The 27,779-nt window shown below is 32.3% G+C and overlaps 1 protein-coding gene across 3 annotated transcripts in view; it reads left to right on the top strand.

Moving 5' to 3' along the window:
* The first annotated feature begins 446 nt into the window (after positions 1-446).
* LOC133338780 (potassium voltage-gated channel protein Shab) overlaps positions 447-27,779 on the top strand; it is a 79,785-nt gene continuing 52,452 nt past the window's right edge. For all 3 annotated transcript variants that reach the window (XM_061546887.1, XM_061546885.1, XM_061546886.1), the window contains exons 1-2: positions 447-506; positions 6,445-7,825. In XM_061546887.1, the coding sequence (XP_061402871.1) occupies positions 6,452-7,825 (1,374 nt within the window). In that variant the 5' untranslated portion in view covers positions 447-506; positions 6,445-6,451. The remainder of the gene's footprint in view (positions 507-6,444; positions 7,826-27,779) is intronic.

A 27,779-nucleotide genomic window follows, 5' to 3' on the forward strand; every position in this document is an offset into this window, starting at 1 on the left:
TTTTATTTGCATACGCCGATAAAAAACTGACAATAAACTCACATCTAAATAAGCTCTATAAACACCAAGTGCTAAGTCATATTTCATTTTTGTTATCTTTTCTATTTGTTTTACAGACCAATTTCATCATTTCCATTTGGACAAAGGACTCAATCTGTCGTTGCTCGACATTTCATCAGTTAGTGAATGCATTGCATCGGAGAAGAACAGTTCCAGTACGACAAGTATTACTGTCATAGGGTATTCGTTGATTTATGTGAAATACATCTGTGATTTAAGCTAAACAAAAGAAAAAAACTGAAACAACAAAGAATAACTTCAAAATAAAAGACACAGTCACACTTCAAACGTCCGTCAATGCCAACCTCAAACAATTTATAGTTAGGAGAGACTGCATCAGATACCAACCATAACCAAAATAATATCGTGTCTACATCTTGAGATATTCATAAATTATTGACTTGGTTGGTGTTACGAAAAGAAGAAACAATAGATGAAATGTAGCGGTAAGTATACAAAACAAACAAAAAACTACATTTTTTGATTTATTGCCACAACGCAGGGACTAGAATGGGGTGTAAGTAAATAGAGGGAGAAACAGGAAACACAATCATGGGAATTGGGTATCGTACATTTCTTTCTTACAGATCAGATAATTGGATGATGTCGTAATTGATATATATTTCTAATTTTTGTGATTTCATAGACTTTTCTGTTCTTCCTTTCAAGTAAAGTAACTCCTTCTAGAATATATGCGATATATAATTTTCTTAAGTAGATTTTTGTATAACCAATTGATGATGTGTATATAATTTTTTTACATGTTGTGACTAGTTACAACGCGCTATTACATATTTGGGTCGTCAAAAACTGGGTAACCTATATTTCTTACTGATAGATACGAAAGTTGAAGTGATATAAGATATCTAATCTCATAATTGATATATGTCCCAGGTATGTCCCGTAAAAAAAAATTTAAAATTCTACGCGGGGCCTGACTTAAATTCCATATGGCCATATAAGTCATGAAGGTCGATGTCAAATCAATCCCAATCATATACACATCCCAAGGTTGAATGTATGTATGCATTTTAAAATCGTGACGACTCAAAATTGTCTACTAAATAACTTGAAAATGTTAAACTGATATGTCTATAACCAGTTTTTTATAGAGAAATATGATGTATTATAAAATATCTTTGTTTTTAAGCCGTTCACAATAACCGAGATGGTCTAAACATAGCATAAATCGATTACAATATATTCTTTTTATATTCGATTATTATTGTTGAAGTTGGTTTTTGTTAAGGTGTATGTGACAATCAAATTGTCAAACACATTTTTCTATATTTTCCACAAGGTATATTAATACGATAACAGTATCAACGCAGCTTTCATTCATTTTTATTTATATTCATGATATATACAATTCCTTATTTATATATAATCTACTAAATGTAAAGAGTTTAAGGATCCAGTCCTTTTTCAACTTAAATATTAAACATAACTATTGATATTATATATGGTACAAAATATGATATTTAGAAAATTGGAGGCAAAAATTTAGCAAAAACCTATTTGAATTTTATTTTTTAATATTTTAATAAAACTTATAACTACTTACAACTAAATAAAAAGTTATTGTGATCCAAGATTCACAATATGATCGTATTCTGAAAATGAACATTTTAAATCGAATCGTTGAGTTAATTTCTCAATTCTGTTTGCTACATGTTCAACGTTTGCCAACCTATGCAGTATATTAGTAGAGTAATATTTAGGTAAATTATGAATTAGCTTAAGTACTTTATTTTGAACAACTTGAAGTTTTTTTATATGACAGTTGGCACTTTTAGACCAGACCGGTGCAGCATAGAAAAATACTGCCTGAAATATTACCTTAAATATTAACATTTTGTTCTCGATACTTAGAGACGAATTTCTGTTTATAAAGGGATATAAAGTTTTAATCAGTATATTGGACTTGTTTACTACATATGAAATATGATTATTAAAACTTAGTTTAGAATCTAGAACTACTCCCAAATATTTGACACCTTTTTCCCACTTGATTTCGGCATTGTTAATAATTATGTTGCTTTGAGGGATAAAACATTCTTTACGTTTCCTTGTGAAGAAAATCGCTTGACTTTTACTACAATTCAATGCTATCTTCCATTTACAAAAATATTTATATAACGTTTCCAAAGCTACGTGCATATTATGTAGGATCACATTAGCATGCACATCTGAACATAATATCACTGTATCATCAGCAAAAATTGACATTGTGCAGTTAGGAATAACTGGTATATCAGACGTGTATATATTGTACAGAATTGGTGACAAGCAAGATCCTTGAGGACACCCTGCTGAGATGTTAAATACGTTAGAAAAGTTTGTCCCTATATGAACTCTAAAAGATCTGAATTTTAAATAACTTTGAATTACTTTGATGATATAATTAGGAAAGTTTAGTTTAATTAGTTTATAGACTAAACCATCATGCCAAACAGAGTCGAATGCGGCTTTTATGTCTAGGAGAATCATTCCAGTAGATTTTTGGCAAGTAAAATTATGTTTAACAATATTTCGGATTCGAACTAAAGGGTGTACTGTATTGTGTTCTCTACGGAAACCAAACTGGAGAGGTGGAAGTATTTTATTGATTTCAGTAAATTGAATTAATATATTTTTGATTACCTTTTCTAGAACTTTACTGATAGATGGTAAAAGGCTAATTGGGCGATAGGATTGAGGAGAATCAGGTGGTTTATTAGGTTTTTTTATACCTATGACTTTTGCCTCTTTGAATAATTTTGGGAAATGGCCAAGTTTTAGACAGCTATTTGTTAAAAGGGTTAAAAATGTTAAACCTTTTTTAGGTAGAGCTTTGAGGCACTGATTATTAATGCCGTCTATCCCAGGAGCTTTTTTTGGCTTTAACCTTTTGATAATGTTATGTATGTCGCTATAACTAATTGCAACAAAATCCTCTGAGTTTGAAGCAATATTAAAATCACGGATGGTTTCATTTACTATATTTTTTGTGGAAGAATCCCCTAGATTTGCAGAAAATGAATGGTTATCGCTAAACGACTTTCCAAGCGCTTCACATTTTTCAGAAGGAGTGAAATAATATATATTGTCATTTCTTAGTAAGGGAATGTTTTTAGATTTTTTCCGAAGTATTTTTGTTAAGTTCCAGAACGGTTGGGATCCTTTGTCTAATGTAGAAAGGAGCCGAGACCATGATTCATTTTTAAAAACTTGTATTTCGGATTTTATGATCGTATTTAAAATATTAAATTCTCTGTAATCTGTATAGTTCCTGTAACGTAGCCATAATCTACGAAAGTGGTTTCTGGTCCTTATCAAAGATTTAATATTGTATGGTAATTGTTTATTGGATCTACTAATATTTTTGTAAGGTACACTATGTGCAATGCTATTATTTATGATTTCGATGAACTCTTTTAAATGACTGTCTATTGAATCTGATGATGATATATTATTTTCATTAGGAATTGAGATGTTTTGATTTATAAAACGTGAAAACCTTCGCCAATTAGCTTTTTTGAAGTTTAGAAATCTGCGTTCAGTGGCATTATAACATTCCGTGAGTTTTAGAAGAACAGGTAGATGATCTGAACTTAAATCATTTAAAACATTGGCCGGAGATAGTGACTCTGTGATATTTGTAATGAAAAAATCTAAAGTTGAGCTTTGGCGGTTATGCTGTGAAGGTATGTATGTATTTTGTGGAGGAAACACCATATCAAAATTGTAAGAGATTTGTTTTCCATATAATATATTACCCCAGCAATTAGCCCTTGTACAACCCCAAGATTGATGACGGCTGTTAAAATCACCTCCTAATATATATTTTTCACATCTAGTAAGCCTGTGCAAATCTGATGTAAAATTCCTTTTTCGAATTTGATCAGTACCAACCCTACCTCCAGGAAAATAGCATGAATATATGGTAACACATCCAAGATTTGTGAAAACTTTAACTCCAATATTTTCAATACATGATGTATTAACAATGGGAGTTGGCAAGTGAGAAATATTATTTTTGATTATTATGGCAACACCACCACCCCTATTACCTTGTCTGTCCTTTCTATAAATAATATAATTTGGATGGCTGATAGATATGTTTGGTTTTAACCACGTCCCTGAAACTAAACATATGTGTATATTGTTATTATCAACGCAGCTGATGGTAACATTATACGTCAAATACAATTTTGTTTTTTGAATTCGTCGTAGGTAGATGAATAAATATAATTTCAAAGAGAAAGGTATTACGTGAAAAAATGTCGAAATTAATTGAATATAATAGTTAAAATCAGTGAGCAAAGCAGTATAGTCTGACGGTCCGACCATATGATATTGACTAATGGATCCCGATCCTGTTCAGAATCCCGCTACAATTGCCTCATATTTGTGCATCAAATAAAGTTTGGTCATTCCAAATGTAATATTTTGTGGAGTAACATTTTTAGTCAATTTCATCCCCATGTATTAACCTGTTATGAACAAAACTATAGGCGGTGTCTTTGATCAGAACCAAACCTACATACAAAATATTGTGACAATTGATTGATAACAGCGGCCTGTACCTTGTATAATGGTCGGGCAGACGAACACATATAAATATATTTATTCAACTAGTCTAGATATCACTAAGAGTTGGGTTAAGTGCTGCTACAAAATCTTAGGACCCCACAAATTACGTATATACCCTCAGAACAAAGTTATGTACGGTACTAAAATGAGAGTATGCATCTGTTGTAAAAGGAAAGATGTTACGGCAATGCAACTTTTTATAAGTGTACCTAGAGATGAAAATATGGGAGTGAAGAATGATTTGTGTCATTTAACTGAATCCCAACAAATTAATACATTATTAGCTATAGGTAAAAAATGAGACTGTTGTTCTTGATTTAGTAGAATATAGGTAACACATCTGCATTGAAAGAGCGGTTAAATGGGCACGCAGGATCTTTTCCAACATTTATCGGTCTACATTTGTTCCATTCTACTGGTTTAAGGCTCCGACTGCTGCGAAGTTATTTCAACATGCTTTACGAGTTCTTAGATGAAGATTTCGTGTTCTGCATACCTCAATTTTATAGCGAAACCATTCTGAAACCATTTGGACATTAATCATTTGTATCATTTACATAGTTAGTTAGTTCATCGAAGCTAAATAAAAACGCTCGAGAAAAATGTTTAACATTGATCCATCTCTTGGTTTCGCCAAATATATTTTTCGTCCGATATCTTTAATAGCATTTCTGTCGTTTTTGTATCCTTAATTAAGTTTTTAATTCATAACTATAGAATTACAACAAAATTTAACAATTTAAAAAATGTAAACAATTTTTTAACACTTCAACGATCCTTTGTTCGGATTGGTTGGAAGAATACAACAATTTTGACATATCATGTTCAAAATTCGCCGATGCGGCGATTTTCCATAATATGACTTACGTGTTGGGAACTTTTAAAAATTGTTTGCACCAATTAAAGCGACCGGGTGACTGAAATGGATTTGTTAACAAATACTTTATGGAGATCCAAACAAGAAGGGTTTTTTAAGGATCCATACAAGGCGTGGAGTTTTTAAAGAATACTTTTTTTAATGACCCAAATAACTTCCTATTAGTATAAAACCATAATATGATAATTTTTATGATTTTAAGTTACAAATAAGCACCAAAATTCTAGGTAATGTGTGAACGCTTCCTAAAACTTAATTTTTTGTAGCAATTACAATTTCGTTAATTGCTACAAACATATTCTTTTAAAAATTCAATACTTGTGTGGATTCTTAAAAATTATTCTTTTAAAAACTCACGCCTTGTGTGGATCCATTGAACAGAATTTAAAAAAAATCTACGGCCTGTGTGCATTTTGTAAAAAATATTTAACAGTATTCTTTAAACAGAATTTTTATAAAAATCCACAGCCTGTGTGCATTTTTTAAAAAATATTTAACTGTATTCCTTAAAACAATCCACGCCTTGTTAGGTTCCATAAAACATTATTCCTAAAAAACCAGGCCTTTTTTGGTTCCATAAAACATTATTCTTTAAAAAAAAATCCACGCCTATTCTTTAAAAAAAACAGCGCCTTGTCTGGATTCTTAAAAAGTATATTTAGAAAGTCCACACCTTGTTATGACCCCTAAAAAATATTTTTAATAAAAAGTCCACGCCTGGTTTTTTAAAAAGTTTACGCGTGGTTATGAACCCTAAAAATATTTTTAAAAAAGGCCACGCTTTGTGTGGATCTATAAATTTATTTGGATTCTTAAAAACTATTTTTAAAAAACTTCACACATTATGCGAACCCTTAAAATGTATGCTTTTTTATCTATATTCTATTCTACATTAGTTATACTAAGAAAACAATTCTTCTCATATTATTTAGCGGATCTATGGTCGGCGAACGTGATAGAGACCGTGAAACGGTACGCTGGGAAACGGGTGCATCAACACCACCGACCCAATACAATAATGGAGTATTACAAATGGTGGGACAATTGCATGGTGGACAGGCTACAAGCCAACAACATTTGCAGCAGCAACAGCAACAACCAATACAACGTGATCAACAACAGCCGCCACAGCAAATTTTGCAAAAACACAAACAACTGCAACAGGACTACAATTATCAGCAGCAGCAACAACAACAACAGCAGCAGTCCAACAATTGGATCGAAAACGAAACACTTGGACGCAACAGTGCAACATCAACAACAACAACGGCGAACATCGGAGAGGGGTGTGATAATCAGCCCTACTACGACACCAGCGGTAATGTCGATTGGAGCCGGGCGATGGGAACCGGTGGAACTGGTGCATACATTGGCGGCGATGGATCTCTCCCAACAGCTGGCAGTGTTGTTTATAACGTTGGCCAAAGTCCTGCAAACGGCCGAGGGCCCCACCACAATACCGGCGCCCCTCTTACTGGCAACCTGGATTATATTGACGGTAGCAGCATTGCTGGCGCATCCGCCGCAACTACACACACTGCTGGCGGTATGCAGGGCGGAACTTCAGTCGCTTCGGTTGGTTGGACATCGGACGCTACAAACGCTCCACCGCCTAGTACCACGGCCGTCACAACTGCAACATCTGCTACGGGCACTGGCAAAGAGGTGCGCTACGCTCCATTCCCCATCACGTCGCCGACGCACTCGAATCCCACGACTTCCCAGTTGCAGCAGGGCCAAATCAATGCCGGCGCCCTCCAGCGGACACATTCCAGATCAATGTCCTCCATCCCGCCCCCGGAACCTTTTATGATAGCACAGTCGAAGCAAATGAACAGTCGAGTGTCGATTAACGTTGGCGGCGTCAAACACGAAGTTCTGTGGCGCACACTCGAACGACTTCCTCACACGCGCCTCGGCCGACTGCGTGAATGCACCACGCACGAGGCCATCATTGAGCTCTGCGACGATTATTCGCTGGTCGACAACGAGTATTTCTTTGATCGTCACCCGAAAAGCTTCAGTTCCATTCTAAATTTCTATCGCACCGGTAAACTGCACATTGTCGACGAGATGTGTGTGCTGGCCTTCAGCGATGACCTCGAATATTGGGGCGTCGACGAACTCTATTTGGAGTCGTGTTGTCAGCACAAATACCATCAGCGCAAGGAGAACGTTCACGAAGAAATGCGCAAAGAAGCCGAATCGTTGCGCCAGCGTGATGAAGAAGAATTCGGCGAAGGTAAATGTGCCGAATACCAAAAATACTTGTGGGAATTGCTCGAAAAGCCGAACACTAGTCTGGCAGCGAGGGTAAGTTCGTTTAATGCTCACTGTTTTATTAACGTTTATTTGGAAAATATATGTTAACCTAATTATCTTCTACAATTACATTTCTATAGTATTCTCTTTATTTATTTCGATATTGAATTTTCTTTCCAATTTAAGTTATTTTTTTAAGTTAGTTTATATTTATTTGATTTCATTTAGAGAATTTTATTCGTTTTCTATATCTTCATGCCACTCCTCTGTTCATTGAATATCTCTTCTTCACATCAATTGTTTCCAACGAAAGTCTTAGGTTTTTACACTATAGAAGTAGAGGCAAATTCAAATTAATTGCGATGTGTCATACAATTTTATGCTGACGAATATGTTACTCATTACGATTTAAAAATACACCTTGAGAAATATTTGATTTGCTCACTGGCATAGTGTAAAAATTACAGAACATCTAATTCAATTCCCCCTCTTCCCCACATCCTTTACTTTATTTTACGAAATATCACATATCCCATTCTTCTTCGTCTTTCCCTATTCCCCCCTTCTCACGAGTGAGAAGTTTCAATAATAACAAAAAGAAAAAACAAAAAACAAAAACGCTGTATAAAATTGCCTAACTTTTCACTGACCACCACTACCACCAAACTAAAATCAATAAAAAAGTAACCAATCAATTACTTGGATATTCTTTTTGTATTTTCATTTCCGTTTTCATTTTTCAATTTATCGACGTGAAATGCGTTGTTTTTGCGTTGATGTCATGCTTTGTCGTTTGTTGTGCGAACCAGATTAACTGTCACATATAACTAAAATGTTTCTAATATAAGCCTATTTACTAAACAAAACAATCTCTATCCGCTATTTTTCGATATTCATAATTGTAAATTCCTCGAAATCATTAATGCGCAAAATAGCCAACTACAGGACAATTGTATCGAGAAATGAAATCGCCAACACAGCTTACAAGCGATATTTTCATAATTCTCAATATGTTCGCTATCAAATGCTGCTGTAAATAGCATTATTATAATAAAGTTTATATCTTATATGTTGTTGTGTTCTTTCATAATAAGTATATAATCGGTTGTTTAAAAGTTTTTAATAAATTTTCAATATGCAGTCATATTTGTTTTCAAGATTATGTGTGTGTTTGTTGTGTATAAGACTAGTTGGTAAATGATGGTAAATAAGATAATCCTAAGAAAATTCCACATTTTAAACTTATCAAGATTATATGGCTAGTCCGTCGCATGAACTTATTACAACCAGTATGGATTATAGTCCGACGGAACCAAATAAAAAGGCAGGGATTTGCCTATGAACCCCTGCTTCAAGCTAAATTTCTTCATTCGAGTTTTACACATATCGAAATATTGTTGTATTTAATATAACTATATAACTATTGTTTTTTATGTACATGGGCATTTAAAACATCTAAAATTTGTTGGGGCGTTTATAAGTATGGTCCTACAATGTATATTGTCTGTTATGAGGTTTTACAGATACTAATGTTTTGCCTATGTACTTCAAGAATCGAAGATGGGACGGTACCCATTTATGTAGGGTATTCGAGAACATTGGCATATATTGATAGTTCTCTGCAAGGACATGTATTACCCAAACGCGATTTATGATGCTGTATGTGGCCTGAGATATATAGTATTAAACGTCCATTATTGAGTCGCGTATTAAAATAAGATAGAACCTTTAGAGAATCTTAATTCTAACCAAACTAATAGCAATGATAATTGTTAGGCTATTCTTTTGGGTGACGAATGTGCCCCATCAACTACCGCATCTAATCTTCGGCTGCTCCATCGACGAATCTAACATGTTTAAAACAAATACTAATTATCCTTACACAGCTTGGTGCAACCCCAAGAGTTTATAACGCCGCGAAATATTGGTCCTAGTCCCACACTTTAGTATACCGATCGTCATATCTCGACAAGCTGAGTCGATCTAGACATCCGTCTGTTGATTACAATTTGTAAACACGGTACAGGCGACAGTTATGGACCAATCGTCTCGAACTGTTGCATGTAGGATGGGTTCTGGCCAAAGAAGACCTCTATTGTTTTTGTTAATGATCCGTTAATATTTAGGAGATGAAATGAACTAAAACATTATTATTGTCTGTTTTTTTTTTCTGGTCGCTCTAGAGGCCACAATTATGATTCGAACATCACGAAGACACACATGCTTGGAGATCAGGCCAAATACTAAGAGTGCATATTTTGATCAAGATTGGTAATTTGTGTGAAAAGTGTGATAGTTTCCATTCTATGGCGTGTAAATTTACCCCAGAAGGATATAGATCGAATAAGTTATGTCGGTCAAGAGTGTTCAAAATCGCGAAATATTACCAAGACTCGGAATATGGATAAGCTGAAAGTTTGAGTTCATTGGTAGTTGTGTAGGGTATCATGTGGTCGGCCCCATCCAACTATACTACACCGTTCACTGGTTTGTCATATGTTTTTGGTACGAGGTTTTATCATTAAGTACCAGACAACAAAAACCAGCCCCAAAAAAAGTTCAGACGGCACCGTCTAATAATATCGCTTCATTGGGAATATTCAAGATATGCTCCTACATTCAATATCCTGTCGACCAGACATGTCATCTTTGAAAGGCACATGCACATATCGGACGTAATTAAATGTGTGATCTACATAGATACAGGGTGAGATAAAAAAAAAACTGCAACAAATCTAACGGCATCATTTTTACATTTTTTTTAATTTTATTGAGTGAAAGCAAAAAATGTCGGAAATAGCATCAAATTTTTGAATAAGTATAGATTTATTCGAATTGGCACAAATTATGGTCTTCAAACGGCCAATGAAACCGTCACAAGCTGCCCGAATGTTGCTGAGTCCTGTTGGAATATCCAAGGTCTGCGGCCAAAATGTTTGCCTGCCCAAGGCTTTAATACACCCTGCAGCGGAGAGCGACCATCGGCTGTTATGGCTGCCCACACCATCACCTTGGCCTGGGCTTGGGTTCTGGTGACCAACCCAAGGTGCACATTTTCAGCTGACCTCTTTCGGAAGTAAACACGATAATTTTCTTTATTTCCAAACTGCTCGACAACGAATGTTTCCTTTCAGTTCACCACTTTCGGCCAAGCGGAGCAACTCTATAGCTTTTTGAGTCTCTGTTTCGGTGTAAGTTCTTGCACTTTTTTGAATTTCAATGGCTTTACCCCGAGCTAATTTTTCAATTTTTCCAAATGGAATATGCGATATGTTCAGCTCCCGAGCCATTTTTCGGCCACTGCGACGCGGGTTTCGATCAAGTCGCTTCCTTACTTTTCAAACCATTGCAGGGTAACATTAAAACCGACCTCGAAAGTTATCTTAAATTACCAACTATTCTTCATAATGCAAACAAACGATCTTGAAAATAATTTTTCGTAAAGAAAAACCAACTGCTTATATTCAACGTTTGATGTTAAATGTTTCAATGACTTCAATGCATTTTAGTTTACTTCTATTATTATTTTAACAAGCCAAAATAAAAAAGTACATTTTCTGATTGTTCTAATCTCACAAACAATGAAACAACAACAAGGGCAACGTATAATTAATTCTATCTACAACGGTTTTCAAAAAGAAAAGTTTTTGCCAAATTTTCAAAGGATTTGAATAAGGTATAGATGAACGAAGAATTGTCATTCCCAATTTTAGTTTTAATTCGTTATTTTGAAATCGTTTGTTATTTCACTAATAAATTATTGGGTTATATCTCTTAATTTGTTGCATTCTGTTTTTCTTTCTTGCATTTTTTTAACTTTGAGTTAATGTTTGGTTTTTTTTTCGTTCAAACAGTAGTTGTTATCAAAACAATAATTTGTTTTATATATGCCTAACCAATACATTTTTATTCATTTATATAATAATAATATTACCATATATCATAAATATATATATATTTAATTTTAATGCAAATATATTAACTTTTTCCAATCAACAAGACAACAATGAAATATTACTGAGCATTATTTTTGTACCAAGAATATATGATATTAACAAATTTTCACCGCACACAGAGCAAATCTAATCTTTAGAATAATTAATAACCATATGAAAACAAAAAACAAATTGTTGTTGTTAGTATGTTCGAAGCGACGTCAGTCTCTGCAGATTGGAGGCATTCAGAACAAGCAACGTAACCAACATCGACAACAATGTTTGGGAATGGGCAATAAGCGATATGACCAGGCGGCAGGTGTGCTGTAGAAATCCTCGAAATAATTGTAAGAAAAGGACCTCTGGGGAGAAGTGGCCAAATTCGTGTTGTAATACATTTCCATTTCACAAAACAAACTAACAATAATAATAAAAATAACAACAAACTAACAAAAATGGCGCCGTAATGCCATTGTTGCCCCTCTAACAAACCTCTGCCCCACGACCCTCTTAGAACCGGAATTGTGCAAAAGCAGCAAATTTGCCTATGTAACAATTCATTGAGTACTTTTTTTGTTGGTAAGCGCAATGCTTAAAGCTTTTGCTTGTCTGTAAATAAAACGCTTAATAACACTAACCAAATATTACGTCGATCAACTTCTAGACCTCTGCCCACTGACCTCAGACCCCAAAACACTCTGTCTTCTTCTGTCCCTCTTCCGATTGAAATATATTAATGTATATATAATTTAGTTTAAGTTTAACACCCTGGACACCCGTCACTAACCCAAACCCCCGGAAATGGAAATAATTACAACATATTTGGGGACATCTCCGATAATTTTTCCGTTTCTTTTTTAGTTTTTTACATTTTTCACTAATTTTGTTTTTTGTAATAATTTTCTTTGAGATAATTCAATGAAAATATACAAAACAGTTTGATTGAATTCAAATCAGATCAGAATCAATTAGTCACGTGGTTTGAGTAGAACATATTTGCGAATGCGATTACTTTATATTTGGAACACCAATCTAGATTTTAGAAGAAAATATTTTTTAATAGATATTTATTGATTAAATTGAAACAAATAAGTAAAAAAGTTTTAAAATTTCAGAAAGTCAATGGGTATAAAATTTTTGATATGATAGTAAAATCTTAATGTTTTGTGCATTAAAAACAATTGAAAACATAATACAAGAAGGCGTTAATTTCGGTTCCAATTAGAAATAATAAATATATACCTACTAAAGGTAAAATGTGACAAACACTTTCAAAATTCCGAAAAAAACGTTATAAACATTTAGGGTCTCTCGCTGTCTACGCCTTTGGAAGATGGCGTTATTACATCCATATTCTGAATTTAAATACTTTTAGGATTTCTAAAGAACTTTACTTAAAATATTGGCAATTGAAAGTCTGATTCTTCATCTGATTGGTGTTAATCTAAGGCAATATGTTTTACAACACTAACCCAAATTGAAATATGATTTTGACACCGGTTCGGATTTTCATATCCAAGGTTCCCAATTTTCGATTTTTTAATGTTATTTTTATTTTCCCAAGTTTTTGTTGGCGTTACAGAAATGCGAAAAATGTCCAGAGTTTCTTACCAGTTGTACTTTTTTATAATAAACTGTTTTCCTTTGTTTATTTAAATACCAAATCAACTAAAACGTAAACTTCTCGTTCCATTCCATTGAAATTCTTAACATTTTTGGTTTTTATAATTTTCCAAAATCCAAATACAAACCCCTCCAAAATTCATAACCAGATTAAAAAATTTAAAAAAAAAATCATAACAATAATGAAGAGAGCAGGTTATTTATTCTGGTTTTTAATTTGTTTTCAGTTTTTTCAACCTTTTAGTTTAAATTAATATACCGCCTAAACACATCCTTTTTGAGAATAAGATAAATATGAGAACCACTTAAATTATAACATTTTTAATATTTAACAACAAAAAAAGAGCAAAAAAAGAACAAATTGTTTTTTAGTGTAATATGTATAACAAATGATTATGTTTATTTCATTTCTCTTTGCGTTTTGGCAGTATTTCGTTTCCTTTTCGTTTCGTCGTTTTCGTTCGAAAATAATCTACCAAATAAAATGAAAAACAAAACAATTTTTATAAATAATAATAACAATAGTAATTAAACCAATCTCCACAAAACAAATAACGGCCACCCAGCATATGAATGTGAATTTTATGTATAAGAATACTCAAATGCTACTACTACTACTACCACCACAACTACTACTACAACTATTGAACAAATTTTAAACACAAAACAAAATTAAATATGAATAATATAATTCCTGAGTTCCAAGCTGAGTTAAGAATTATGCTTTTTCCGATATCGATTTTCCGTTGTTTTCGATTCAAATGCCATTGAAAATTTCTATTGTTTTGAGTTGTCGATTTTATGTTTCATCTATTGAGAAATAACAATGCGCACTCTCCCAAGAGAGAACAATCCTTAGCGTTGTTTATTTTTTTGTTTGTTTTTTAGTTTAGTTTTAGTTAGTCCTTTACAAAAAATGCCGATAGTGATCGCAATAAACTTGAGTTTCTTGATTTGTTTTGTTTTGTTCTAATTCCTTGAAGGCCTATCTTTTAGTTTTCTATTAGAATTTCCAATAGAGATCTGTTATTTTTTATTTCCATTTTTAAATGGCCATTAGTTAAATGTGACATGTTGTGCATATGTATGTATGTGCTCTATATAGTATGAAAATAACAATAACATTCATAATGTATTTATGTTTTTATTATTGTTTCTTTTCATGTTAATTTTACTAGTCAATGCACAGTCGCTCAATATCAAAATTTTTCAACAATATTATTTTTGGATGCTATGATCAAACTATAATTGGATAAAGACTCATATAGAAAACAATTATAGACTCCTAGGATTGGAGTGGAAGTATTGTATAATACTCACATACCATTGTTGTCTAAAAGAAACATTCCCGGGATAGAATTGTGTTCTCCACATACTCCGACTTTTCTTAAATCCAGATTCTCGGCATAAACCCGTTCTTTAATTCACTTATTTTCATCATTTTCAAAAATTCGAGAATATGAGTCGGATCTTAAGTTCATCTTTATTAGTCCACGCCCATTAAACGAGTAGTACAGCCTCAAATTTTTTAATGCAATTCATGATGGAGGTTATGATATGTAAAAAAATAGTTAGGTTCGGTTGGGCCGAACTTATTGTACACTATTATCACCATCTGCCAGGATGATTTTTATACTACCTTCAGACCGGAATATCAAGTAAGTTACAGTTACTTCATTTGAAAACTGCGTGTTAACCAAAACGTGGATCTCATCTTCACTATTCACAATTTTATTTTGTCAATTTTTAATATAGAAAATTCTGACTTTTCATCTGAACATAGTGGTCTATGTTATGCTTTGTAATTATGAAAATTACAATTTTTAAAGTTATTTTTGACATACTAATGAAAGTAAATGTATGACATTGTTACGTAATGCGCTTAGTAGTGACAAACGGAATCGAACAAACTCTTAAGTGGCAAAATCTAAAATTACATATTGTAACCGAAACATTCAAAATAAAAAATAAGATTAGGTTGACATTTTTAAAATTCATTGAACATTTTGTTGAGATTTATCCGATTATGGTTTGAGATCACAATTACAAATAATAAACATTTATCCTGTCAAGTAAGGGCCTGTCTTCAAAAATTTGCCTAAAGCTTAACGATTTTATCATATGGAGCCACTGTGTATTTTGATAAACAATCAAAATATTTGCTAAGAAGTATTTTTAATTTGTTTCCTTTTTAGTTGCATTTTATCTAAAACAAAGAAAAAACAGATTAAAATATTTTTAATGATGTTTAAAACGTTTGTTTTTTAAGGTACTGTCTTTTTTATACCTTCACCCAAAAAAGAAACCTCCCCCTAAGCTAAATGCTGAGAACAAAACAAAACAAATCGAACTAAACAATAATAATCTCCCACCAAATTATCGTAGCGCATAGACCAAAATTACATTGGCTATGGTCATATCTTGTAGACTATACATGATGATACAAACTGTACTCAAACTTATATTTCTAAGTTTGCTAAAAAATTGAAACTGAAATTCAATTCCGTTTGTCTCGAATTTTGTTTGTTTTTTAGTAAGGTCGAAAAAAGTATGTGAACCCATATATAAAACTATATATCTATAATAAAAAAAGCAAAACAGAACAAAAAACATCAATTCAAGCAAAATGATAATAATAGAAAACACATAATTACCGTAGTACCGTTTTGTTTTTGTGTTTCATCATCATTATTACTTACTTACATACCTACTTCCGTTTCCGTATGTACTATGATGTAGTCTGTATGTACGACAAATAAAGATACCCTGGTCAAATTCAACAGCCAAACATCACCCAACCATGTGATTTTCGTTGACGTTTTTATGTTGTGTTATTAGTCCTGTTTTCTTTTAATTTAGCATATCCTTTGAATTTGGCATACTTGAACTTGAAGTCATTTTTGTTGTCGTGCCCCCCGTTCCAACTTATGCGTATATTTCTCTATCTAATTATGTTATAGATGTATGTGTTTTACTCCTTGTATTATATTTTTATATTGAAGTCCTTGTTTTACGTTGTGATTTATTTGTCTGTATATATTCTGTTTTATGTTGTTGTATTTATATTTAAACGTTTTAATTTGATATTATGTATGGTTGTGTGTTTTATACTCTTCGGTTTTGTTCGCTCCTGATGTTTTGTGATTTGATGTCATCATTTACGTCATCATGTAATATTTTATGTTGTTATCATATACAAATAATAAAAATAACAAAAACAATACTATAAATTGATAAAAACAATAATATATAATATTAAAAAAACAACAACAACAAAATCAATGTCTTAATGTTTTGTACAGTGGGAGAGATTTGTATAAATGCATTATATCCACCCAAAATAAGTATATCAAATAGTTAATTAATATTAATTTGTTACAGTAAATTTGGAAACTGAAATATGTAGATGTATATGTATATCGAGATGTGTTATTGTATGTGTGCGTAAAATTTCAAATATAAATTTTTGACAGAAAACAATTTTATGAATACAATACGATTTGATAATATTTGAAAACGGAAGTACGTTGAATATTTATTTCATCAACATGAGATTTTTGACCTACTATTTAAGGTTTTTATTTTATGCATTTTACGAAATCTAACGAGAAAATGCAATTTAACAAACTGAAAGATCTGTTAAAACCAACAATATAATGGCAAGTAAGATCGTTCGTGTATAGCACACCAAATATATGAGATTAATAAAGTGGGATATTTCTGTACATAAAGCTTGGCTGTTTACAAGTTAAAACCACTAAGGAAAGATTAAATGTCCGACCATACGATAACCTCCACTACTTTGAGTACATACAAGAGATACACCTATATACAATACCCTGTCGGACTAAATTAAATATGTGATATGGATTTTAATCAATCAAAAAAGAAATCCATTATCTTTATATGAACTATAGAACTTTATATAAGATGCTTCGGAATGTCCGATTTGGGCCACATATGGACGTTTTGTTGTATGCTTTGTTGCCATTTTAAAGGTAACCTCTCTCACAGAGAAGTCGTGCTCTCTATTTACAAAAAAAACTCTAGTGTCGATTTTCACAATCCTCCCTAGATATCAATTTTTTATCATTAAAGAAATTGTGCAATGTCAGAAATAGATGATAATCGCTTGGTGCCAAATCCGGACTGTATGGCGGATGCATTAAAACTTCCCAAGATGTGTGTGGCCCAGAGTTGTCCTGATGGAATACGACATCCCTCCTTTTGGCCAATTCTGACCGTTTCCCGTCAATTGCTATCTTCAAAAGGCCCAGTTGTTGACAGTAGAGATCAGAATTTAGCGTTTGACCATATGGAAGCAACTCATAATAAATAATTCCTTCCAGTCCCACCAAAGGCATAGCAGAACCTTCCTGGCCGTTAGTCCTTGTTTGGCCACCGTTTGAGGTGCTTCACCGCTCTATGACACAAGATTATCGTATGTGATCAATTTCTCATCTCCAGCCACCATCCGTCTATGAAATGGGTCTATATCATTCCGCTTGGCTAAGGCTTCGCAGATAGAAATGCCATCTATCCTATTTTTTCTGTTAATTGGTGTGGCAAACATCGAGCTACTTTTTGAATCCAGCTTTGTGTAAATGGTTTAAGACAGTTTTATGGTTGATTTTTAGCTCCTAGGCAATGTTCCGACTGTTAACATGCCGGTCAACTTCGACCATTTCTCCGATTTTATCGAAATTGTCGCGCCCGGCTTAATGGATTTCTCTTTCCCCAACCTAATATATTAACTTATATAAGTGATCTGCACTTTTTACTGTCGGACATGCAGAGGGGCGTACATAAATCGAGTCAGAAAGTGCATATCCATGATTCTTGTAAATAAGAATATAGGGAATAATTTAAAATAATTTTTCCGTCGATTGGACTTTTTCAGAAAGACTGTATTTTATCTCCCGAAGCCAAGGATGTAGCGATGAAAATTTTTTTTCATATCCCTATCGGGGCTCAAAGGGTTAAAATAAAGAATGTAAAATAAGAAAGACATTTTCTCAGACCTGAAGGATCAGATATGGCAAAGAGCTAACAACTCAGTTTTAAAATATGGGTACTTAAGTGTTTTGTTATAAGGGGATACATGAAAAATTTGATCTATAGACAGTTGAAAAATGTGGTTAAACTATGTATGTTAGAAAATAAGACTATATATGAAACCAAAAGTCTTGCCTCAAAGTCTCCGAGGAATATCGAGCTCAATATGATTTATGATGGTCTAACTTTCGTGTGTAAGCCCATTTTTAATTTTCAAAATTATGGCTTACGTGATTGATTTAATTTGAGTTCAGATTCATAATAAACAAATCTTTCGAAATCGTTTGGCCAAAAGAGTATTGAAAATGTAAATTTTTAAATTAAAAAAAATCAATATTAATAAAATCTGTCAATGAACAATTTATATTTGAAAATTAATGAATAAATAAAACTTACAACTCATTTACAACAAATTTCATAATCATTCGCAATCCCTCTGGAATCTACCCAACTACAATATGCCCTTATTCAAATTTCTCTTACTGTATGATCCTCAAACATAATAACAAAAAAAAATAATATTTCTAGTTTTTTTATTTTATTCTGCTAATTGTTCGGTTTAATATATTTTTGGCAATTAATTTATTTTTTTTTTTAATTCACTTTCAGCAAATAAAAAATATTCAAAACAAAAACACAAGCACATATACAAAAAAAATACACAAAAACATTTCACAATCACACAAAAAAATGTTTCTCCCTCTATGTTGTTGTAATTGTGTATATATGTAAATGGTAAATATTTTATTTATTTCGTTTTTCTTCATCTTACAATCTCCACAAGATGTTCATTTGTTGTCAACATATTTATGTATGTAATGAGCATATTGCACGATGTCGTTTTGACTTTTTGTAATGAAATATTTCCCTCCACAATTCCCATTATCCCCAACCAACCTAGTTCTCATCCCACGTTATGAAGACCCATCGAAAATATCTGCATGTCGAACTAGTTTTCTTTTTTCGGATATGACTCCCAAATTATGATTTCTTTACACCTTTTACTCCTACTTTCTGGAGTACTAAAAATATATTGCATTGTGATAAACCAAAATAATTTGTATTCCATTTATTTTTTTGGATTGTTAGTTTCCCTAGAAGCTTGAAATGCTTATGTAGTTGCTGCACTACATGGTTTAACTCTGTTCTTCGGGTTACGTTTTAATATATATTTTTTTAATTGTATTTGTTTCTTTTTAATTTCAAATAAAGAAGAAAAAATACATTCACGGAACATTTTTCTCAAATTAATTTTCTCTAATTTCTTGCGTTATCATCTTTTAGCAGATACTCAACTGGAGAAAACAATTTTATACCTTCCACTACATAATGAAAAAACATTTAATACTTCTTTGTCTTGGTTCGAAAGAAAGTTAGCTGTGATTTTCTTTTCTAAGCAAACATCAGACATTTTTCAAACTTCCACTTCAGAAAAAAATAAAAATAAAACAACTCCTACAACATTTCCAAACTACATAATTATACGTTAGCATGTTTTCTACTACAATTACTCTCTCTCTCTATCTCTTTCTTCTACAACTTTTGTATGCCAACTCCATACATTTCCTGTCCCCATTTTGAAAACTCGTCAATGTACAAAAAAAAATAAAAAAAACAATCTGACAAAATATTCTCAATCATTGTTCGATGTCTAAAAACCCCAAAAATCAATTTAAAACCAAAAACTTACGCCAGATACAAAAAACATTCAACATTAAATACTAATTATACAATGAAGAAAATAAAAAAAACAACTACTACGAAAACTAATTTTTTTTTAAATAAATACGTTCAACTGTAAAATAAGTAAACAAAATTACTGCGTGGTTGCGTACAGTGGTCTCCATGGTAGATGTGGACACAAGTGAAAATAAAATATTAACATATTTTCGAGTATGTTGAGATTATCAAGTGTTCGATTCCACAAAAATTCTCGAAGCCCCAACTCTACTACAGATGTGTCCTGCGTATGACAGGGAATTTACCCAACGGAATTTGTTTGTGTACTACTATTTTCACATTATATCTTCCTGTCCTTGGAAATGTTAGCGAAATATAACAATCATCTGAATGTATTCGAATCATTTTCATTGGTGTGTGTTTGAAAATCATGTTTCCCCTCACCTCAAATAGGAAAACCAATATGTTGTGTGAAGAACGTTACTATTCGTATTAATCTATCATCAGAGTCATCATTACATTACGATAATGTTACTATTGTACATATTTTCTATAAACTATTCTGTAATCAGTTACAAAGAAATTCAATAATGTTTTGTTTATTTATGAACATAGACGATTTTCAGTTTTAGTTATATACATTTTTTTAATTCTTTTTCAATAGCAGAATTTTGTATAGTACGTAAAATTGTTTGAAAAGAAATCAAATACAAATGTTGCATTTTTTATATAAATTTGTATTTAATGAAAAAAATCTTTTTTCAACTAATTAAAAAAATACCCTCATACTGTTTTTTTTTTCAAATAATATTTTTGATTGAGACGTCCGTTCGTGGATGTTTTGACGAATAGATACTTTAATACCATTCGTATTTGGTCAATATACGAGGTATGTTTAAAAAAATACGTTATTTTAATTTTTCTCGAAAGAATTTATAATTATCCCCTTCAAAGTTATCCCCTCGGAAATAATACACCTATGCCAGCATTTTTTTCACGAAATACTTCGGAAACGCGATTTTTGTTCATTCTTCGGGGTTTTTTTATATCTCGTCAATAGTAGCAAAACGATTTCCCTTCACAGGCCTCTACAGTTTTGAACAAAATTAATTATTTGCTTTTTTTTTTAAATTCAAGGTGTTTCTGGCGAATTGCTACTTCGCGTACACGGTGCTTGATTTCAAGGTAATATTCCTTAGTGACAAACAAACATGATCCACCATCTTAATACAGCCGAAGAAACCTTCACATTTCATTAAAATTGGCGTGCTTTTTTACGGTTTGACCTCTTCTGGACGTTTCCATTGGGATGATTCGGTTTTGGTTTCAATGCCATACCAACACATTCATGATTCATCGCCAGATACGTCAGGACGTTGGCGAAATTTTGATCAAATTTCCACCATATATTATTTGCAATAAAGTATGACATTTATTTTCAATAAAGTTTGCAACCCCCCTAAGAACAACATTCTGCTCCCAAGACTTCCGATGTAATGATTAATTGGTGGATCATTATATAGGATCATACCAAAAATATTTACTTATACCTTTTTTTCCTTTGAGGATTTTGTAACCCACAATGTACAAGAAAAAACTATATTTCATATATAGTGTTGGAAATAATTTTTGGTAATAATTTAGAAACAGAAAAACAAATATAGTTTCCATTCCAAAACACTTCAAATCCGAATAAAATCACAACAAATGTACATCTGAAGGTAACAGTGTTAGCCATGGTACAATTATAAAAGGTAACAGCAAATCCCAGCTGATTTGATTCCAACGTAATACTAGCGTCAATGTGAATTTGACAAATTATGTTTTTAAAAATCACCCAACAGGAAAATTGTAAGGCATACAATTTGAAATTGTTCTTTATAAAATATGCTCCCGTATTCAATTTACTCAATCTGCCTGCTGGGAAAGTTTGAGGATGAGGAAAATCTTTCGTCATTAAATAACTCGCAATTCCTTGCATTTTCATATGTGTGACACATATAAGTGGCAATGGGTCAATTATAGAAACGATTTGGAAGCGATAGAAATATAAATTTGATAGATTTTCATTCATGTTTTTCAAATTTTATTTTGAAAATCCGAAAAAATTTTATTTTCAAAATAAATATAATTTGTTTGTTTACATTTTTCTGTCAAATACGTTGACACTAGTATAACTTACAACAACAAATTTCCATGTGGTTGTTGTATCGTTTATTGTACAACACTTGCTGTTACCTTCTATTATTATACCATGAGTGTTAGCAGTGTTTGAGAATGATGTGAATGCATAGAAAGAAAAAATAATGTATTATGAAGTTTATTAATAATTTGTCCTCTTATAAGATAGGATACGAGAGGAAATTGGGTTTAGACTATTTAAATACAAAATTCTGCTTATTTGTTGTTGTTTTTTTTTCTTTTTCTGTAACTACTCCACAAACAGATGTTGCTTTTTGAGTTTCCCCTAAAATTCACACCAATTTCGAGAAATGAGCTAAAAAAAGGGACCCACATTCATTATGTATTGTTTTATGTACTACCATTATTTTGTTATATTTATTTTCATGGAGTTTTGTCAATGTTGTTAAATGAGCTGTTTGTTAAACATTATTAATAATACCAACCTGCCCACCTAACTATGTATTTATCAATTAGATTGATATCATGTGTCCTCTATATTGAAGTATATGTTTGAGTTATTTTTTGTGTTCCTACTACTTTTATTAAAATATATATGTTCCCTTCATTGAATGTGGCTATCATGTTTTTCTTTTTGAAAAATTTTTATTGTGATATTTTCTATTTGATCATTAATTGGTTTTTAACCCTGTGACTTTCTTTTTTTGAAATATTTTGTCAACTTTTTTTGTTTTTTGAAAACAATAACAACTAAAACAATGTAACCACAACAGAACATTAGTATCACCAAACCCTAAATACACTTTTTTCCAATCAATCTATCAATCAAGCAAAACATTATTGTTTTTTGAAGAGAAACAACAATACAAGAAAAAAAGCAACAATAAAAAATAATGAATGAAAGAAAGAAATAATTAAAAGAATATTGATATTTTGCCAATATCAATAGCTAATCGGTCAAACAACCAAGAACAATAAAACTATGCTATTTATAATATCAACAATTATTAAACACAAATCAATTCCAAAAAATAATGGAAATCATTGTTTAAAACAAAAAAACGAAATCATTATCAAATCGACTGCAGACCCGGATTTGTAGATGCTCGTAGTAGTTTCAAATAATATATAACCCCCCCACCCCTATCAAAAAAGGATTGTGTGCTCACCACCATGCCTAACTTCCAAAGAAATACACACACACATACACATATTTACATTCATCACAAATACAGAGCCGAACTGGTTCTCCAGAACACACCCATGCCAGAAAGAGTGGACTGTGACAACACCCATCTGGAAATGTGGCCAAATTGAAAAGGTTAAATGCGGTTGGATGGCGGGCACACAATATTTTTTGTTAGGACATTAGCTAATCATTCCGTCCTGTTTTTTGAGTATAACCATGTAGAAGAATACCTAGTTTCTTCTTGCTCCTGCTCCTCTACTATTTCTACGTCTCTCTTTGTACCACTTTCTGTTTATGATTTGATTGACGATTCTTTTTTTAAATTAATTTCAGTTGTGTACTTTCTTTGTTACTTTTGATGTGTATATTGTGTATAGAAGTGCTAAAGTCAAAATCGAAACCAACAACAACAACAAAAACAATTAAAACTCATCCTTCTCCTTGAAACAATTAAACACAACAAGGAGCACTTGGTACTGTTTCCAATGTTTGTTCAATGAAAAAATATTTCCTGGAATCCAATTCCTATTTGACTTTCTTTCTTTCTTTCTTTTTTTGTTCACTTTGTGTGTTTACTTGATTTTTTTTTCTATTATTTCTTGGTAAATACAAATTACGTGCAATTTGTGTCAAAATAATGTCAATGTTTATATATAATCTCTTGTCCATTGTATCCAGTACTAAATGTGTCCGCACATAACACTTTGTATTATTGATGATATTTTATTTGACAAATTCCATTTTTCTTTATTTCTTTTTATTTATTTTAGTTTTAAGTTATATGTTTTAAGTTTTATTAGTTATAAACTTTAAGTTCTGTTGAACAATGAACACTGTTATTGTCTATTCCAATTATTTGTTATTATTATGACTAATAGAAAACGGTAGTATTTTTAATTCCTTCCAACCACCCTAACAAACACCACTCCACATTCCACACGACCCCACTTCACAAACTCTTCCACTTTTTTTTCGAAAATATCAAAAACGACCCCACCTATCCAATTTACACCTCCAATAGACTTTTTCTCTACAACGAAGACAGTCTCACGTACACAGAAACACCTCCAAACACTGTGGGTTCTTATACAAGAAACGAAAAGAATTCCAATATTTTAAATCAACACCGAGAAACAAAACGATGATATATCAACTAGAGATGACATGATATATGCGAAATTTTGTGAGAAATCGATTGTATTTCAAAAAAATTTAAACTCATTAATATTTTTCATAAATACAAAGGAAGAAAATCAGTTGTTCTGAACGATTTGTCGATCGATACAAAATTCCTTTGAAAACATTAAAAGAAAAATTTTGGTTTTCTGTGAAATATTAAATCAAACATCTACATAACATATTACGCACATGATAGGCAATAACATTATTTTTAAAGGGAAATAGAAATTAATGAAAATTTATGTGCAAATAATTTGAATATCAATCATATGAGTTATTCCATATCAATTCACTCCATAAACATATTTAGCAATTCTCATAAGGAACTCTTATATTTAGTGAAAAAATGGAAATGCATTCGAATTGATATTGATCCAATAGTAAAATCCACCAGTTAATGACTTGATATTACATTTCGAGTAAACCAGAGAAAAGAACTTACTTTTGAGAATCAAGGATAAGGAATAAACAATTTTTTTATATTAGATCAGACAGACTTTGTTATTCACTCCCCAATAAAATGAACGTGAAATAGTAAACGCTTTGAAAGTGTTTGCTGCTAATGTACAGGAATCGAGGATGGACCGTGTGCCGACTTTGTAGGTTTTTAACAACACAAAACGTAACAAATATAATAAACTATAGATAAATAGTTTTGAGAATAGCCTCGACAAACGGAACCTTCACAATGTTAAAAAGAACTAATGAATGAAAAAGGCGTTAAATTTCGACAGGTCTGAACTTTTGGTACTCTCCACCGGAATTATTGATTATCTCTGGTAGAAATATGTAGAACGGCGCAAAACCTTGTATGCCCAAATGGGGACTAATATACCTCAATTTCAGGCCTGACCTTTTGCTTGGAATAGCAATTTCTTCAGAATGATTTCTTAGATAGATGTTTACAATAGATGTACAGACTCACGAAAATGCATAAACTGTCTTAAAATGTTATAGTTTGTAGGATAACAACTGAATATTTGGAGCTAGGTCTTTTATTTTGAAAGGAGTTAAAAAATGTTAATTCCCAATGGGAACCTATATATATACCAATTAAAATCAATTCTGTTGAACAACGCGCCCGTAAAAGTGAATCAATATTGATAATTTTTATACCCTCAGCCTTATGGCTAATTATACGTCACAAATGTGCCTTTACGAAATATTGGTTTTAGACCCTATGTTTCTGTGGACCAAATCCGTTTCGCACATCGTAATATTAGGTGGTGGAAAAAGTAATCCATTATTTTTATATGAACTATAAGATTTTATGTAAGATGCTTCGGAATGTCCGATTTGTGCCAAATATGCCAAGTTTTTTGGTATGATTTGTTGCCATTTTAAGGGTAACTTCATAATGCCTCTCTCATAGATGTCCTGATCTCTATTTGCAAAACAAAAACTCTAGTATCCGATTTTCACAATCCTCCCTTGATAGCAATTTTTTATCATTAAAGAAATTTTGCAATGCAAGAAAAAGATGATAATCGCTTGGTGCCAAGCCCGGACTGTATGGTGGATGCATTAAAAGCTTCCAACCAAGCTCCCGAAGATTCTGGCGAGTCACTGTAGATGTGAGTGGCCCAGCGTTGTCCTCGTGGAACACGACACCTCTCTTGTTGGCCAATTCTGGACAATTGTTATCACCAAACGGTTCAGTTTTTGACAATATAGATCAGAATTCAGCGTTTGGCAATATGGAAGAGACTCATAATAGATAATCCCCATCCAGTTCCACCAAATGCATAGCAGAACCTTCGTGGCCGTTGGTTTTCCCACCGTTTGAGGTGCTTCACCCCTCTTTTCGAACAGAGCTATCGCATGTGATCCATTTCTCATCTCCAGTCACCATCTGTTTAAGAAATGGGTCTATCCCATTCCGTTAGGCCATGGTTTCGCAGATGGAAATTCGATCCATCCTATTTTTTGTTTTCTTAATTAGTGTGGCACCCAAACATCGAGCTTCCTTTTGAATCTAGATTTGTGTAAATGGTTTAAAACAATTCTATGGACGATTTTTAGCTCCTGCGCGATGTTACGACTGCTAACGTGCCGGCCAACTTCGATCATTTTTAGCCTAATAGATTTATTTTCTCCCAACCTAATATTTCTTCCAAACTTAGTTCATGTTCGAAAATTGAGGATAATACTCTTTCTGGTACATCCCTTAAAAATAGTCAAAATTGTGCTAAAAATCATACGAACGGACTATCTGATTTGAACCAAACTTTGCACAACCTAATATCTTTATCAAGACTAAATCAAGTCCGAATATGGAACCCATTTGTCTACTACTACTGGTACCTTTCCCATAATTGTCAACATTTTAAATCAAATATCAAGCGATATTTGAACTAATCTTTGCTGTCCGAAGGGGGACCCGCCGCTCCTCTCCTTCTGGTACCTCCCCAGCACAGTGTCAATATTTAATAAACATATAAATTTAAAACTGAAATGCCGAATACCTCCACATACCTTAGGCTGGCACTTTCATACTTTGGTAGGGAGGCTCATCGACTAAATACGAGTCCAAAATCATCAAAATACTCAAATTTGGAGGTACCTTTGCATGAGGTCTACCCTAAAACTTGGATGTAGCACTATTTAGTGTTCGAAATGCCGAATAAATTACGGAAACTCAATATTTTTCAAGTTGCTTCAGAACATACAGATTTTTAAGCAATTTAAGGGATTATTTAAACTTATTGGGTTATAAGTGCGTTTGCTAATAAGTGCGTTTGCTAACGCAAATAAGTGCGTTTGCTAATGCAAATTAATATATTCGAGTACCAATTTTGGTTTCGACTTCTGTGATGAAATTTTACTCATATGATGGTTTGATGATGGTGTTTGATTTAATATAAAACAATCGAAGATCGTTCTTTATAAATTCGAATACTGGTTCCTAAATATTGAAAATATGACAGGATCAAAGTTCCTTACATCCAATTTCTCACAAAATCAGTTTACGTTCATAATTTTTTTTTACTTTCCATTAAAAATTTTTTATGAGTTGTTTAATTTTTTTGTATCATATTTTCATGCGGTTAGGATATGTTGTGGAAATTAAATCTGAGGATATATGTAGGAAATGTTGATACAATAAAACAAAAACCAAGAAAATTAAAATAAAATATATTTCCCCCTAAATTTGTTTGTTTTCCCTTCAGTTCATTTGATGGTATTTCCAAACTTCATCTCA

This window comes from Musca vetustissima, unplaced genomic scaffold, assembly GCF_032173495.1.
Source record: "Musca vetustissima isolate MV318-11 ecotype Yass unplaced genomic scaffold, APGP_CSIRO_Mvet_v1 utg13732, whole genome shotgun sequence".
In the NCBI taxonomy this organism is placed as follows: Eukaryota; Metazoa; Arthropoda; class Insecta; order Diptera; family Muscidae; genus Musca; species Musca vetustissima.